The sequence below is a fragment of the Cercospora beticola genome, chromosome 4, assembly GCF_033473495.1.
Source record: "Cercospora beticola chromosome 4, complete sequence".
Lineage (NCBI taxonomy): Eukaryota > Fungi > Ascomycota > Dothideomycetes > Mycosphaerellales > Mycosphaerellaceae > Cercospora > Cercospora beticola.
The window spans coordinates 3,008,961-3,023,516 of NC_088938.1; the positions used below are offsets into that span (position 1 = coordinate 3,008,961).

At 53.9% G+C, this 14,556-nt stretch overlaps 6 protein-coding genes across 6 annotated transcripts; 4 read left to right on the forward strand and 2 right to left on the reverse strand.

Moving 5' to 3' along the window:
• Positions 1-583: 583 nt before the first annotated feature.
• On the forward strand, positions 584-1,904 carry RHO25_006828 (uncharacterized protein; the record flags this gene model as incomplete). The annotated part of the gene is made up of 3 exons (XM_023597625.2): positions 584-988; positions 1,140-1,729; positions 1,790-1,904. The coding sequence occupies 3 exons, from the start codon at positions 584-586 to the stop codon at positions 1,902-1,904; spliced, it is 1,110 nt and encodes a 369-aa protein (XP_023451803.2).
• Positions 1,905-3,108: 1,204 nt separating this feature from the next.
• Positions 3,109-3,612, forward strand: RHO25_006829 (uncharacterized protein; the record flags this gene model as incomplete). Its single annotated transcript, XM_065602848.1, has 1 exon — positions 3,109-3,612. One exon carries the CDS (start codon positions 3,109-3,111, stop codon positions 3,610-3,612), a length of 504 nt encoding a protein of 167 aa, XP_065458920.1.
• A 29-nt stretch (positions 3,613-3,641) lies between these two features.
• RHO25_006830 (uncharacterized protein) lies at positions 3,642-5,549 on the forward strand (the record flags this gene model as incomplete). Its single annotated transcript, XM_023597626.1, has 4 exons — positions 3,642-3,898; positions 3,951-4,524; positions 4,576-4,808; positions 4,874-5,549. 4 exons carry the CDS (start codon positions 3,642-3,644, stop codon positions 5,547-5,549), a joined length of 1,740 nt encoding a protein of 579 aa, XP_023451802.1.
• Positions 5,550-6,010: 461 nt separating this feature from the next.
• On the reverse strand, positions 6,011-8,248 carry RHO25_006831 (uncharacterized protein; the record flags this gene model as incomplete). Its single annotated transcript, XM_023597627.2, has 1 exon — positions 6,011-8,248. The coding sequence occupies one exon, from the start codon at positions 8,246-8,248 to the stop codon at positions 6,011-6,013; it is 2,238 nt and encodes a 745-aa protein (XP_023451801.2).
• Positions 8,249-8,961: 713 nt separating this feature from the next.
• On the forward strand, positions 8,962-9,669 carry RHO25_006832 (uncharacterized protein; the record flags this gene model as incomplete). Its single annotated transcript, XM_023597628.2, has 3 exons — positions 8,962-9,059; positions 9,191-9,462; positions 9,530-9,669. 3 exons carry the CDS (start codon positions 8,962-8,964, stop codon positions 9,667-9,669), a joined length of 510 nt encoding a protein of 169 aa, XP_023451800.1.
• A 1,705-nt stretch (positions 9,670-11,374) lies between these two features.
• Positions 11,375-14,065, reverse strand: RHO25_006833 (uncharacterized protein; the record flags this gene model as incomplete). Its single annotated transcript, XM_023597630.2, has 5 exons — positions 11,375-11,550; positions 11,599-11,647; positions 11,697-11,943; positions 11,999-13,084; positions 13,614-14,065. The coding sequence occupies 5 exons, from the start codon at positions 14,063-14,065 to the stop codon at positions 11,375-11,377; spliced, it is 2,010 nt and encodes a 669-aa protein (XP_023451799.1).
• Positions 14,066-14,556: the final 491 nt, after the last annotated feature.

The following is a 14,556-nucleotide window of genomic DNA, read 5'->3' on the forward strand; positions in this document are numbered from 1 at the left end:
CGGAGGATCACGCAAGGCTGAGTCGCCTCGTTGCAGATCCTCAGCAAGTATGCAAGGCTGAGCACTGCGAATCCGGATTCTCTATGAGTTGCTCACAGGTGTTGATCGTTCAATAGCACACCGAAGTAAGCATACCCTGTTGCCTTCATCTGATTGCTGTGGAAGCTGTGACGATTGCACAGAAAGCCGCTGCAGTGACAGTGTTTTATCTGACATGATGATCTGGAGTATGCAGATCGAAACTCAGCCTATCAGCTCGCAGATATGCAATGTAACTGCAGCAAGGCTGAACCACTAATTCAACGATCCTACATTGGCAAGCTGAACAACAACAAAGCGACGAAGGATTTACCTCAAAGCGATCTGGTCCGAGCCATTGGCCATGCACGCCCCTCGTCAGGCTTGACGGAATGGTGTTGCTGAACGTGGCAATGTTCGGATTTGATCCGCGGTTGGTTCGAGGCTTACGCCTTCGTTCCTTTATTCCCACGCCTGACCCAGGGTTTCTCACCTCACACTCGTTGGTTCATCTTCGTTGTTGGCAACAATTTCACGCAGCAGAATCGCGATGGCTTCCCACAGCATGCTCGCTCTGCTGCTAGCAAGCGCTGCCCTCGTCAATGCGCAAAATGGAGCAACAGGACCCAACAACGGCACAGGCGATCGTATCTTCATGGAAGACGAAATTGGTGTCCACCTGGTCACAGTCGGGAAAGTCAGCCATGAATTTGTGCCCAACCTTGTGGTCGCCAGTCCAGGCGACAAGATCATGTTTCAGTTCTCCTCTGGCAATCACTCTGTGATACAATCACTTTACGAGTGGCCGTGCGTCGCAAGCGGAGCTGTCGATGGACGAACTGTATTCGCTTCACCACCGCAAGCAGAGGCGACCGATGAGATTCCAACGTACTGGAACCTGACTATCAAAAATACGGACCCCGTGTTCTATTATTGCGGGGCGCCTGGTTCTTGTGTTACTTGGGGCATGGTAAGTTGATCGCGGCGGACTGACATTGTCAGATCACTTGAGAAGAGATGGTCAGACTACGGGCCTGCGTTGTCGATGCCTGTGTTCAAGCTGCAATTGGATCGTGACACTGTTCTAGAGTTTGTTTAACTAACGGATTCGTGTTCTTTAGCTCGGTGTCATTAATCCTACGAGGGCGACGAACCTTACCGCACAAATCGAAATGGCCAAAGAGGCACAGTATGTTCTGTACCCGGACGCAACTCTACCAGCATCGGCTTCTGCATCATTGTCAGCTGTCGCAGCAAGTATCCCCGCCGAATCCAACCCCGAACCAACCGCTACATCGAGTGCTTCACCTACCGCCACAACCAGCGCTGCTGCTTCTCCCGACGACTCCCGGCCTGCTCTATCAACCGGCGCGATAGTCGGTATCGCAATAGCTAGTGTAGCAATCGTTGCGATCATCGGTGCTCTCATCTTCTATTTTGGTCGGAACCGCGGTCAAATGAAAGCCCTTCGAGAATCGATGCACCGAACACAAGGCGACAACGCAGCTCACAGGCAGAGCCACGCACCACACGAAATGACGGTCGACGGCGTCACATATGTCCCAGCACACGAATCTCGTGTAATGAGCATGAAGCCAGGAGGATTTCTTCCCCCTTACGGTGCGGAGTCGAGATCCAAGTCACCGGATACTGTCTCTACCACGCCAGTGGCAGATTCGCCTCCTGGATTGAATGCACGGAACAGCAATTTGTAAGTCTTTCTTTGACCCTGACAAATGCGATTGAGAACCGTACTGACTTGGTGAGAAAGGGCGTCCGAGCATTCTGACTTCTATGCGCCTGTACGTCGGCATGAGTTGCACGCGCAGCCGAACGTGCCTCAGAATGAGGAGGCCGATGTTAATAGGGGGTCGAGATACCTGTAGGCAATGTTGGGGGAAGCCTAGAAGCCTGAGCGTCGACTGATTTTCACATTGATCGGTGCGGTGTAAATTTACCACATGAACCTGACCCCCCTTCGCTCGGCCTTTTGTACTTCCCTGACTCATCGTTCTTTGGTGTTGCACGATGGCTCAGTGTCGACGGAGGCTACTCAGTTAGCTCAAATGGGTGCGGCCCTTGCGCCAAGGCCAATGAGCATGGCATGAGATAGTGCTTTGCCTTTGGTACCCGTTGTTATGATCCATTCGTCGTTTTCTTCACGCCCACAGAGTCAGTAAGCCCGTATAGCTTTCGGGCGCGAAGGGCTGGCGATGTTCTTGCTCGGAAAGAACTCCGCTTCCAGCATCAGGCGTAAAGGGCTCATGAAGGATTCTCAGCAATAGCTCACAGGACATGTGCTGTTCGCTACGCAAGAGCCTCATCCGCCGTCCAGCCCTAGATCTTTTCAGGTTTCGGTCAAAGTTGCCGAGCGGCTGGATCTCCAGATTAGCGAGAGTCGGAAGGAGGGTGTAGGTTGAGAGGACAGCGAAGCAGACGGGTGCCAAGACATGCAAGCCACCTCGTGGCTTTTTGGCTTTGTGGTCCGGAAGCTTTTCTGGAAGGCCAGCACATGACACTCTTCTTCACCTGCTCCACGACTTCACAAGCGACGACTCTTGCCGTCGATGTGCGACTTGACTCCATACACACTCTGACACTAGAAGACAGCGCTGCGGCATAGATACGGATGCCGTACCGCGACTGCCTCGACCCGGCGGCGACTGCCACACGACATGGGGGCAGTATGAGCTGATATGCATTGAACACTTCGTACCAGTACATCCTCAATTTGACTTTGAACCCGGAATCCAGTCACCAGTCTCTGCCTTCAGCCACGACTCGGCAAGCCAGCACAACAGCACTTCTCGTGGTTGTCCATTCACCCTTCGGAGGCATAGCACCCTTGAAGACTGCAGCCACCATGTTTCGACGCACCAGTATCTGCCAGTCATGCTGCTTGCAGGCGACCTCTCGACACGGACTGTGGCGTTCATACAGACGAGACTGTAAGTTCTGGCTACGAGACATGCCTAGATTTTGTATAATCCGCATATCTCGGTCCCGTGGCGATTTATAAGTATGTCCCTGTAATCACAAGGTCCAAGTATTGTATCACAGTATTGAGACCGGCACTGATCAGCTACTACCATGAAGGTCTCCCAGATTTCGCTGTTGGCGGCGCTCGCGAGCTCTGCGTTGGGTGATGATGCTGTCCTCGCTCGGCAGACCACGCCGATATGTGGAATCACAGGCACCAAATCTCAGGTTCCATTCACAGTCTCAGTGCTGCGGGCGCAAAGATCTCCCACTGGTTGCATGGATTACTGCAAGAGATTCCGAGCTTGCCGGAGCTTTGCTGTCAGTAACACGTTCTGCTGGCTATTCAATAATGCTGGCGGCGTGAACTTCAGATACAACGCGACCAGCAATTACAAAGTCTGGGATGTTGGCTACACGATATCGGCAAACACGCCAGGAGTCACGACACCGAGTACTACCACGACCACCACGACCACTTCTATCAGTAACCCTGTTGTCGAGGTGCAACCGACACAGGAACCAGAACCTGGAGATTCTCCGGACGTCACAGATATCGGTGGCGATGGCATCTTTCCAACTGACGATGCGGAGTTCTCGATGACCTACACATAACTCAATACCAGCTGCCGACTGTTTCAATCATGGGCTCTCCTCCAGCCAGTGCAGGTTTTCCGCAACCAACTGCCAACAACGCACCATGTATGATCGATCCTACCAAGAAGACTGAGCAGTTCAACTTGCTGGACTACGAATTCATGCCCATTGTCGCTTCGGGCACAACGACCTTGATTCCATTGGCAGCGCCAACCTCAGAAGCACAAGCCAATGCAATGGGCGATGCAAGCAAGTATCCGCTGCCCGTGTATTACTTCGAGAAGCCGGCCAATGCACCGGACGGGTAAGTCAAGCCAGTTTGTAACTCCTCAATGCAGGTTATTAACGAAGTGCAGCGTCTACGACATCGTCATGCTTGTCGGATCGACTCCAAGATATCTTGCCAAATTGAACAATGGCCGCGTTGTCTTGACCACAACTTCAACTGGCGCACGGGTTCAGACTCGCCAGGGCCAACAAATGCAGACCACAGTCTTCAAGGTGGACTGCATGTCGAAAATCACTGCTGTCCAAAACGGCCAAGCGTATTACTTCGACAAATCAGGACGGAACGTCCAATTGACTGCTGGAACTGCCGCCAAAGGCATGATTGCGCATTCACTGAAAGCCGGCACCAAGGCTCATCGCAAGCGTCGAAGCTTGTATAATGAAGGGCTCCAACCACGATGTGGAAAGTACCCAGAGCAGTTGACTGCCAAAGCGAGGAAGAATGCACCTCCTGCAACCTCGAATGGTTGCAGTGGTCTAGGGTACTGGGCGCCAGACTTTACTTTCGGCTCTTCATGCAACAAGCACGATCTATGCTATGAGAACTGCGAGAGTGGAACTTGGGACAACTGTAATCAAGATTTCTTCGATGACATGATTAATGAAGGATGCCTGAGCAAGAAGCATTGGTACATGTGGCTGGTAAGTCCGAAAGTTTTCATTCGCAAAAAGTTATGTCCTGACAGCGACCAGATCTGGGGAGCATGCAACAAAGCAGCTGAGGCTTATGCGCTCGCCGCCGCAACATGGCCGGGAGCGAAAGCTTTCGTCGAGTCGGGCGCCAAGCGTTGCGAGTGTTCTTGTCCTTCTCCCCAATTCATTTGTGGTGCAGACGGATCCGACAAATCCTACTGCGCCAACATCTTCAGCAACGAGCAAACAAACTGCGGAGCATGTGGACGAACATGTCCAGAAGGTAGTAAATGGTACGTCAGAAATCCTCACAATCGATCAAATACGCCCCTAAACACAGACACTGACCCCTCCCCAGCAAAGGAGGCAACTGCGTCTGCCCCATCGACCAATGCGGCAAAACCTGCCTCGACCTCCGGCAAAACCCCTTCCACTGCGGAAAATGCAACAACGCCTGCCCCGACGACAAACCCTACTGCTTAAAAGGAACCTGTATCGCCGCTCCCAAAGAATGCATCGCAGGTCTCCCCAACCCAAACTTCGAAGGCGACTGGCGCAAAGACTGGCAAACCAGCGTCTGGTCCGACACAATCTTCGGTAATACCCCCACAACAGGCTACAACGAAGCCTACGACCACCCCGGTCAATACCATTTCTACATCCTCACCCCAAGAGGCGGAGGCATAACAACCAATACATTCTCCACAACAATCACCGCGTGCCCGAATAAAAGGTATAAACTCGGGTTTGGGTATTACAAAGATCAAGGATCGGATACTTGTACGATTGAAGTTTTGGCTGCGGGGCAAATAGTTTTTAGTTCGACGATTGGGAGGTGGGATCAGAATCCTTCGCAGCAATTGGAAATGAAAGAAGCGCAGCTTGGTCCTTTTATGCCTGGAGGTGAGGTGGTGAAGAATGGGCTTTCATTGAATGTTCCGGTGACGTGGAAGATGGTTTGTCCCGGGGATTGGCAGAATAATGATGATAAGTCGCAGACGAGGTTTGGAAGGTTTACGCTTACGGCTTTGTGAGATATGTATGAGTCTGAAAAGAAATCGAGTTGTATGTTGTGGGACTGTTTGAAGTTATTTGGCCGACGGAGGTTTCTTCTTGAAGCGATTGGTTTGTTGTCGTGCTTTTTGAGCGATGTTGTAGCTTTACTCGTCGTTGGTACATGAGAATTATGCAAATGATTGCAGCATCTGAGTTGGTCCCAGGCAATGCTTCATGGTAATCTCAACGTCCGACGCTTGAAGAGTCCACATAGCGCGAATGTGATCGTGGCAAGTATAGTCGGCGACCAGGACGAGAGTCTCTTTCGATCGAAGCTCTGTGAGGCCGTCTCAACACCACTCTTCGTGAGTGACTGCATTGGAGTGCACCGTAAAGCTGACCAGTGCGAAGATAAGAGCGACTGCGCAGCCTTGGTGCTTCAAAAGTATCATGTTTCAAGCGCATTATTCTCATCATGTGGATTAACCAGGCACTCTACTCATCGTGGCAACACAGGCGTCGAGTCCAATTCAACAGCCCTCGGCGTACCCTGACTTGTCCCGTCACTGTGTTTCCGATGTCTGAAATCCAACTTCAACATTCCACTCCTCGGACTCTCTGCTTTTCCTTGGTCACTGTTCGCCCGCACGCCATGTTTCAGAAAGCCTAGCATCGAACTGCGTCTTCGACCATCTGGCACCGCGAGCTGGGTCGGAGGCTGATGTGAACCTGTTGAAGCTGTCGAGGGCTGGCGCTCAGACTCAGCACCAGAATGACTGTCATCGGAGAAGTGGCTCAACCTTGGAATGTCTTGTGAGGACGCGCGTGAATGATTTGGTGAGTAGCCAGGGTATCCGATAACTGGAGGCTGTAAAGACTGCGGCGACCTTTGCGGTGGTATTGGACTGGTGCCTCCGGTGGCATTGAATGTCGCGAGTCTCTGCTTCAGAAACGCCACTGTTGTCTGCTGGCCGTATTCTGCTACTTGCAAAAGTGAAGCATAGTCGTTGAAGTTGGCATTCCTTGCAGCTTGACTGAGAGGCCGAAACAGCCCGCTGTACAGTTGTCTCGATGTGCGCTGGAGATGACTGACTGCGGCGTCCTCTGCAGCATCGAAAGAAGGCCCAAACAAGGCCAGGCCGCGCTGTCGCAATTTTTCGATCTCCGGCGGCGCGTCTGCCACAGCGAATGACAGAAGTGGTGAGGGTGGGAGTCGCAACGACTGTGCAGCTTGTTGTGCGAGATCGTTCAAGATGGCATGCGCGTCGGCATAGATTTGGACGATATCGTTCAGGCAGGCAGTAATGCTCTCGTCGGCAGAGGTTGAAAGACTTGACCGAGAGAAAGCCTGCTGCATCTGTCTCACTGGTTCCTGCGGCCGCAACTCCGATCGTGGTGGTATTTCAGGTGCATACACTTCTTTCGAATGTTCAGACCATTGGTCTCCATCAGGAGCGATGCTCTGGCTCCCCAAGCTCGTTTGACGAGGTTGATGCGAGGGCCCAGCGGACGATGCTTCCGCCCATGGATTCGCGTCTGCCTCGTCCCATGCACTGCTTCCAGCCTGCTGTGGTGCCAAAGGGTTGAGAGCAGGGTTAATATGCTTGTAGTGTGGTGAAGGTGCGAACAGCTGATCTGCGCGAGCAGACATAGATGCGCCTGCAATTCCATCTGATTCTTCATCTTCGTCTGACTCGTCTTCTGCATCCGCAGTTTTGGTATTACTGCGGTGATGGCTGTGTTTGGAGTCCATCGTGCCCTGTCTTGGCCTGATACTGCGATCAAGATAGTCATCAGAGAGCCACTGTGAAACTTTCGAATTGTCGGCATCATTGGCGGGCCAGAGATTGATGTCGAACTCCTCGCGATCATCTGCGATCCTATTGCTCACGCAGCGAGTCTTGTATTGCACCACGGGATGCATTTCCTGTCCTCTATGCACACCATTAACGTGATCCAGATAAGCATCCATTCCCGCGTAGACTGCGGGCTCTGGCGCGCTCAGATAGACGCAAAAGATGCATTTGTAGGCATGCATATTGTGCATCACCGTGCGCTGCGGTACGTGTGACTTGGCAAGAAAGGTCCATCGTATTTTCATGCCTCGTTCAGGGAATTCGAGAACCTTGGTGCGTATCAGATCGGGATCTGGGCTCACAATGTTGCTCCGGAAGGCGCATCTTTGCTCTCGACATTTTTGAAAGTAGGCATTGGTTTGCTTGGTCGAGGAGCCACTTCGTGAATAAGCTCCACCTTCCTTGGCCTTCTGTAATGAGGCCTCTCGATCGCCATTCTGCAAGTTGTAGGCACCACGGCAGAAGCCGAGGAAGTCGTTATCAGGCCGGGCTTCGGGAATCAAAGCCATGGCAGCGTGCTGTTCGGGAGCAGCATGTCTATCCTCGGGCTGTTGGGCTTGAGGTTCCAAACCGATGTGCTGCTGCTGGGCCGAGCCCGGTGTGTAGCTCGAGACTGAGGATTTCACCGAAGCAGAAGTGGGAGATAGCGCGGCGAGCGTGGGAGATAAGGCGCTGCAGGTGGCTATGCGCGCGGCGTCTACGATCAATGATTGCAAGGTCTTGTTCTGTGCACCTGGACTGCTGGAATATTCTCCTCGCGCTGTAAGTGACTTCCAAGGACGTTGTGACAAGCGACTCTGCGATGTGCTGGATTCGGGAGCGGCAGGCGGAGTGAAGCAGCCTTGCGCCGAGCCACTAGACGGAGGAGGAGCTGCAGCCATGGCATGCTTCGCTAGATGCCAATTGCACAGGGCGGTATAGCGATTGGGGGCACATGTTGTGGGAGAACATGGGTGTTTATCTGCATATCAGTACACACGAGCGAGCAGACTCGCAGCCAGACACAGCCATCACCAGAGGAGAACATTGCGACGATCGCAGCACAGCCCAAACCTACCGTCTCTGCCTTGAGGCCGCACAGCTCGCGACTGTGGCTGCAGGAGCGGCTGCAGATACTCGCTTTGCAGTGTCACTGTTACTGTCGTGCGACGTGTCCCGGAGAGAGAAGTCTTGATTTTGCCATGTCGACATTCTCATTTCGATATCATGCTCGATGACTCTGCGAAGGGAAATGGCAAGTGTGTCAGCGTGAGAAGCGAAGTCGTCGCGAGGATGAAAGAGAGAGATCTGTGCCCGCAGCACGTGCAGGCGCGAGCCCTGCAGGCCGTGGGGTCCATGCGCCCCAGAGTACCAAGCCCCTTTCGCCGTCTCTTGGTGCAGAAGATCACAACCAAACGACGTAACGACCACTTCACTACTATACCCGCCATACACTCTCCCAGCATTTGTGCTGCCATTCTCTCACCCACGTTCCTTACGATCCTCTTCGATTGCGCCTGCCATTCTTTTCAGGTTGCACCTACTCCAAACCTTGAGCTCACGAGACGAAACACCACCCTTCGAACCTACTACGACGACGCGATAATCGGCGAACATGTTTGTCAAGTCCACCGCTGTCCTTGCCCTTCTGTCTGTTGCCGCGCAGGTCGCGGTTGCAGCACAGCCTCCAGCATGCGTGATTGCAGCAGTCAAGTAAGCGCGATCCTGGGAAGATTAGAAGAGAGTGGGATACCAGTATTGGGCGAGGAAAGACTCGTAGCATGGTCGCGAATGGGCTGTAAGGACAGTGTAAAGAGGAACGTATGAACTAATACTTTCTGCAGCACGGAGTCTGACCCATCAGACTTCAAGACCATCTGCAGCTCCGAGAAAGCCCTCTCATACCTCTCCGACAACTGCGGGGACAACCTCAAGACCGCGCAGGATTACTTCGCAGATATCTGCAAGACAAATGGCGAGGAGGTCACATTCTCCGATAAAGACGACGATGACAAGGACTCCACCTCGACTGAGTCTTCGTCGCCTACTGCGACCAGATCTGGCAGTGGCAGCTCTGCTTCAGAGACTGGCGGCAGTGGAAGCAGCACGACATATGGTGAGTTCCATGAATCCTTTCTCCTCGTTGCATGACTTGCCCAGCTAACTTGCACCTTCCCTTCTAGGCTCAAACGCCAACAACCCATCTGCCACCAACAGCGGCAGCACTGCTGAATCCACAGGCGCTGCTTCAAGCGTGAGATTGGGCATGGACGTGCTCGGCATGAGCGCACTCCTCGCCTTCGGCGCGATGCTAGCTATTTGAGGCACCGAGGTAGAAATACCATCATCGGCCTCAAATCGACTTGGAAGCATTGCGTTGCGGCGCATGAGGGAACATGTTCATGGGGGCTATCTCTGATGGGGCTTTACCATGCAATCTTGGGAGAATCATGTGTAGATTCGGAAGATTCCATCTAAATGCATAACGGGCGTAGGCAAATCGATCTCTCCACAAAAGAACAACTTCACGTCACGTCAAAAGTCGTATCGCGCGAGTGGATTGTTTGGACTGCCATGGTCCTTCCACCTCTGCCGAAATATCGATCTGCTGTGTGAAATTCTCTCACAAGTCATAGATCCCCTGCCACATTCAAATCACCACAAACCTGAGTCGAACACCAAGCCAGCAACGCCGAACCCTACAAAGACATCCGACACAAGCTAACAATACTGAATCATGCACAATCCAACATCACAAACAGCCACATGGAACCGCCCATCTATCCCCACATCCTCTCCACAAACATTCTCCGGTACCAAAAACCACAAAACGCGCCTCACCGCCGGACAGAAGCTCCGACGCCGAACTGCAAGCAAGGCGTGAAAGCAACGCAAACGTGCATGCATACAATCTCTTGGCTCCCAAGAGCTCGCGCGTATAGCAACATGAGACGACCATACCATTACCAAGAAATCGCTCTTCCACACCTCTCGTTGCCATCATCGTCGGTGATACCCGCAGACCACACTCTGCAGCACGCCTGATATGCAGCAACAGTAGCATTAGCATTAGCAGCAGCACAAGCAGTTGCAGCGAAGGTAGCAGCAGCAACCAGCGGCACTTCCATGCACGTCAGAAAGCTCACCGACTACCCAATTCAGTATGCAGTTCGCAGCTTATACAGATGGAAATAACAAAGGCCCCGAAACTGCGTGCTCACGCATCTATGCATTGTTTCTGCTTGCATTGCCTTGCTTACGTACATCTACCCATCACCCGTGTAACCCAAAACTCTTCCTTCGTGCCTCCACCCGTTCACGCGAGCGAGAGAAAGTCTCATCGATCCTTCCCGCTTTCGAAATGTCAGCGCTAAGGCAGCAGCAGCAGCAGCAATCCTGATGGTCAAAGCTACGAGGCCAGAGTTCCTCCTCCTCTACCTCTCCGGTACGCCATTGACTCAGGTCAAGTATGATTGCATTGCGCAAAACATCAGCCGCCACAAAGGGTGTCCAAGTTTGTACTCCCAAGTCTCGTGACTACGAGCAAGGATCGTAAGCACCGGACGTGGCTGAACCGTTTGTCGTTTGGACGCTGCAAGTCAGCCTGCCAAGAGCAGCTGACGGCATCACGGTGCGTGTCCGCCGCGAGGCTCTCGCAATTGACGACGCAAATTGCCATCGTGAGCCAAATTTTTGAGCTCACGGTTACAAGCTGCTGGCGACTCGAGCACTTGTGACCATAATGGATGTGGGCAAGCTCCCGATCGTGGGATTGAGGCGCTTGACTTCGCAGCTGATTTGTCCCACGAGTTCGAGCTATAGAGGTCTGTCTTGTTGTTCGGTCCTATCACCGTACCCGAGCAAAGTAGAGCTCGTACTCGAGTGAGCTCTCGGAGTGGCAGACAGACTATACGCGATCATCCGAAAACTTGCTCGTGTTGATGATCTCGTGGTCAAGGCTGGCTTGCTGCTGCAAGGCTCTTCGAATCTCAAGTGTTTCATTCCATCGGCGTGGTGTTGTGTGTACTTCAGCTTGGTTCCACGGACGCCACTCCTGTCGTATTGGCTGGCTGAGTGCTGGGCGGGCTGCCATTCGCAGAGACCAGTACTGCGGGCGGCGCAGCCTGGCTGGATTGCGTAACACGCTTCTCGGGGAGTGGTTCGTCTTTCATACATGCCAGCTCGAGCATGTTTGTCCATTTCCCTGTGACCGTTAGCGCTGGTTGTGTTGAAGTGACAAGTCGATACACACCTGAGGTGCCTTGGTGGCTATGCTTCAAGTGTTGTCGGAAATGGTCAGCCTAAATATGTCAGTTCAGCCGGTCAGTACCAGGATACCAATCTACTTACCCGGAAGAACTTCTTCGCCTGGTTGCACTCGCCAAATTTGTGCACATGGTTGAGATGCTCGGCCCGCAGATCCCACTGTGGTGGGTTGGGAAATTCCTCGCCACAGTATCCGCACACATCATGTCCGCTGCCAGCGGACGAGGCGTGAAAGGCCGCCTCGACACCGGCGAGAGCAGCACACGACCAACTGTGACGTCGCAGGTGCAGGGAGTTCTGATGTCTCTCCGCTTCGTTCTTGTTTTTGAACCTGGCGAATCACAAGTCAGCAATCCTGTACATTGAGCTTGTCTGGGCCATCTCACCTGTTCGGACAGTAAGCACATGTGTACTGTTTTTCCGATTCATGCAAGCGTAGCTCGTCTTCTGTGTCGAACTTCTTCGGCTTTTTCGGACAGCATTCGCAGATGTATACTCCGTGGATTTGAGACACCGAATGATGGCGTGATTGGGGTGCACTGTCAGCTGAGGCGATCGGTTGTGGACCTTGCGAGCTTTGCGAAAGTGTTCTCTGATGAGGAGCAGCAATGGCTGAGTTCGGACTGAGCCCTTTGAACTGTGCACTGAACCTGGAATCGGTGGGGTCAAAAGCAGGAGACAGCCCACCCGGCGAAATGCGGCCTGAGGAGTAGCTAGTCGCAGCAGTGCTTGGTATGCTGAGTCCACCAAGGGATGATCCTAGGGAACCATGCCTTGGGCCATACGATGAGGCGGAGGATATTGACGAGTTATTCGGATGAAGTCTGGAGATGGGCGATATTCGTGGCTGGTGAAACAAGTTTCGCCGCTGAGCAGCCTCACTGTGCGTAGAAGCACTGCTCACCGAAGAGCGATCCTCCCGGGAGAGGTCTCGCGGTGGTGATGATGCACGACGTTTTTGTCCGCGTGCATCGGACCCGGGACTTCGATCAAGACGGTCCTGGATGTGGAGATCGCGCATGTGGCTATCTTCCACAAAGTCTTCTTGTGCATACATAGACGCATCGTAGCTCCCTCGTTGCGATATGCTGTCCTCGAATGTGATACTGCTATGTCGTGAAGGCTGGAAACGGCTGTGCTCTGTCGGGCCACCCTCAGGCCAGAAGCCGGTGAACCCTGGAGACACTGCGCCGGAGGATGGCCAACGCGAGCTAGCGGGGGAATCCAACGAACTCTGTTGCTGCTGCCGTTCGGGCATGGAGAGCGGACGCAGCAGCTGAGAATTTCGACGCTCGCTCTCTGCGTGGGCTAGCTGTGCAGTCTCCTGTGCATTCCCGCTGGAGTAAGAAAGCGACGTCCGCTTCGGTGTCGGCGGGCCATTGGGACCTCCAATGCGGCTCAGTAGCTGCTTGTCATAAGTGTTTGATGATGCTTCCAGCGTGCGCTGTTCGAGGTGTCTCTCGCCATGGAGCCTGTAGTTGTCGAACATTAGCATTGTGCCGTGCAAGAGTGACTGAAGGACGCAGAAGACGTTGCAATGTAAACTTTGGTGACATGCAAAGAAAGCATCGTCCAGTCAGCTGCAGTCGATCCGTTCTTGGTATGTGGTTGGTTTCCACGATTCGAGGCTTCGGCTGTGCCGTCGCACCCAGAGCCAAGCACATTTGTTCAACATCCAGATTCGGCGACGCCGCATCCAAGATCTCCGCCCAGTCCTAACTAGTGCGAATGCGCTTCTTCGATCGCCACCACCCGTGGCTGCGTCGGAACCGCACTGCGAATTGACGGTGCAACGAAGCAGCCGCGTGGCGAGCGATGTCACCAGTTTCACTGGCTGTTGGACGGTGACCGTGTTGTGCATGGAAATGAAACATGGTTGTCAAGCACATAGGGCTGGAGAAGCTCGAGACAAAAAAGACCGGGTCAGGTCACGGCGGATGCACCAGCCTCTTCCCCAGAACGCATGCAACGCGTGAATAAAGAGAAGACGAACGAACGCACCTGTAGTTTGACGTTGGCCGTGACATGCTGCCATCGTCGCTGGGCGTCAAGCTCCCACTTTCTGCCATGTCGTTGATGTTGCCCGTAACGGTCGAGGTGGTCGCCGTTGAGATGGAGCTCCCGCGACGCGCCCAATCGATGTGGTGGTGGTATGCAGCATCGTTCTCTTTCTCCGCCCTGCCACCAAACGTCCTCGCCGGTGCCCCACCTAGCAGACTGCTGCCGGGCTTGACTGAAGCTGGTCGTCCAAAGTCAGAGCCATTCGGATCGTTGCCCCACTGCCAGCCTGGGTCGTGGTTGGGCGAGATGGAGAGGAAGGATGGCGGAGGCAATGGCGGCGGGACGTGCTGCTCTTGCGCTCGCGGGATTGCCATGGGCGCTGGGCCGCGGTGGAAGCGTGGCGGGCTGTGGAAGCGTTCGTGGTTGAGGTGAATGTCCGGTATGCCAGACATGTTGATTGCGGGCTCATGGGCGGCACACGCTGCTAGCACCCAAGCTCCACCATCCGTGGGATCGTGGGTTGTCGAGGGTCAGATCAGGTCAGGTCAGGCCTTCAAATGCACCGACGGCAGTGCGTGTGGCAAGCGGCGTCCTGTCAAGCGCGTGCACGCCGTCACAGCTCGGAGCGGCTTGCAACGAGCAATGGGCCACAGTGCAACGTGCAAAATGCCGGCCGGGCGTGCGAGCTGAGCAGCAGCAGCAGCGCAACAGCAGCAGCAGCAGGTGCAAAGGGCCGATGCGATGCGGCAGGTGCGCCAGCGGTTGGAGCGCGCACTGATTCGCTCCGTCAGCCCTACCGCGAGTCCCAAGCCATGCGCGATGAAGGGATGAGTGGTCTGCTGAGTGGATGCCCGCCTTGCTGCTGACCGTCTCGAAATACCCTCTCAGCACAGCCACAAGTGCGCCCCCGTTGGAGCTGCGGCTACTGTAGCCTGGACCAGGG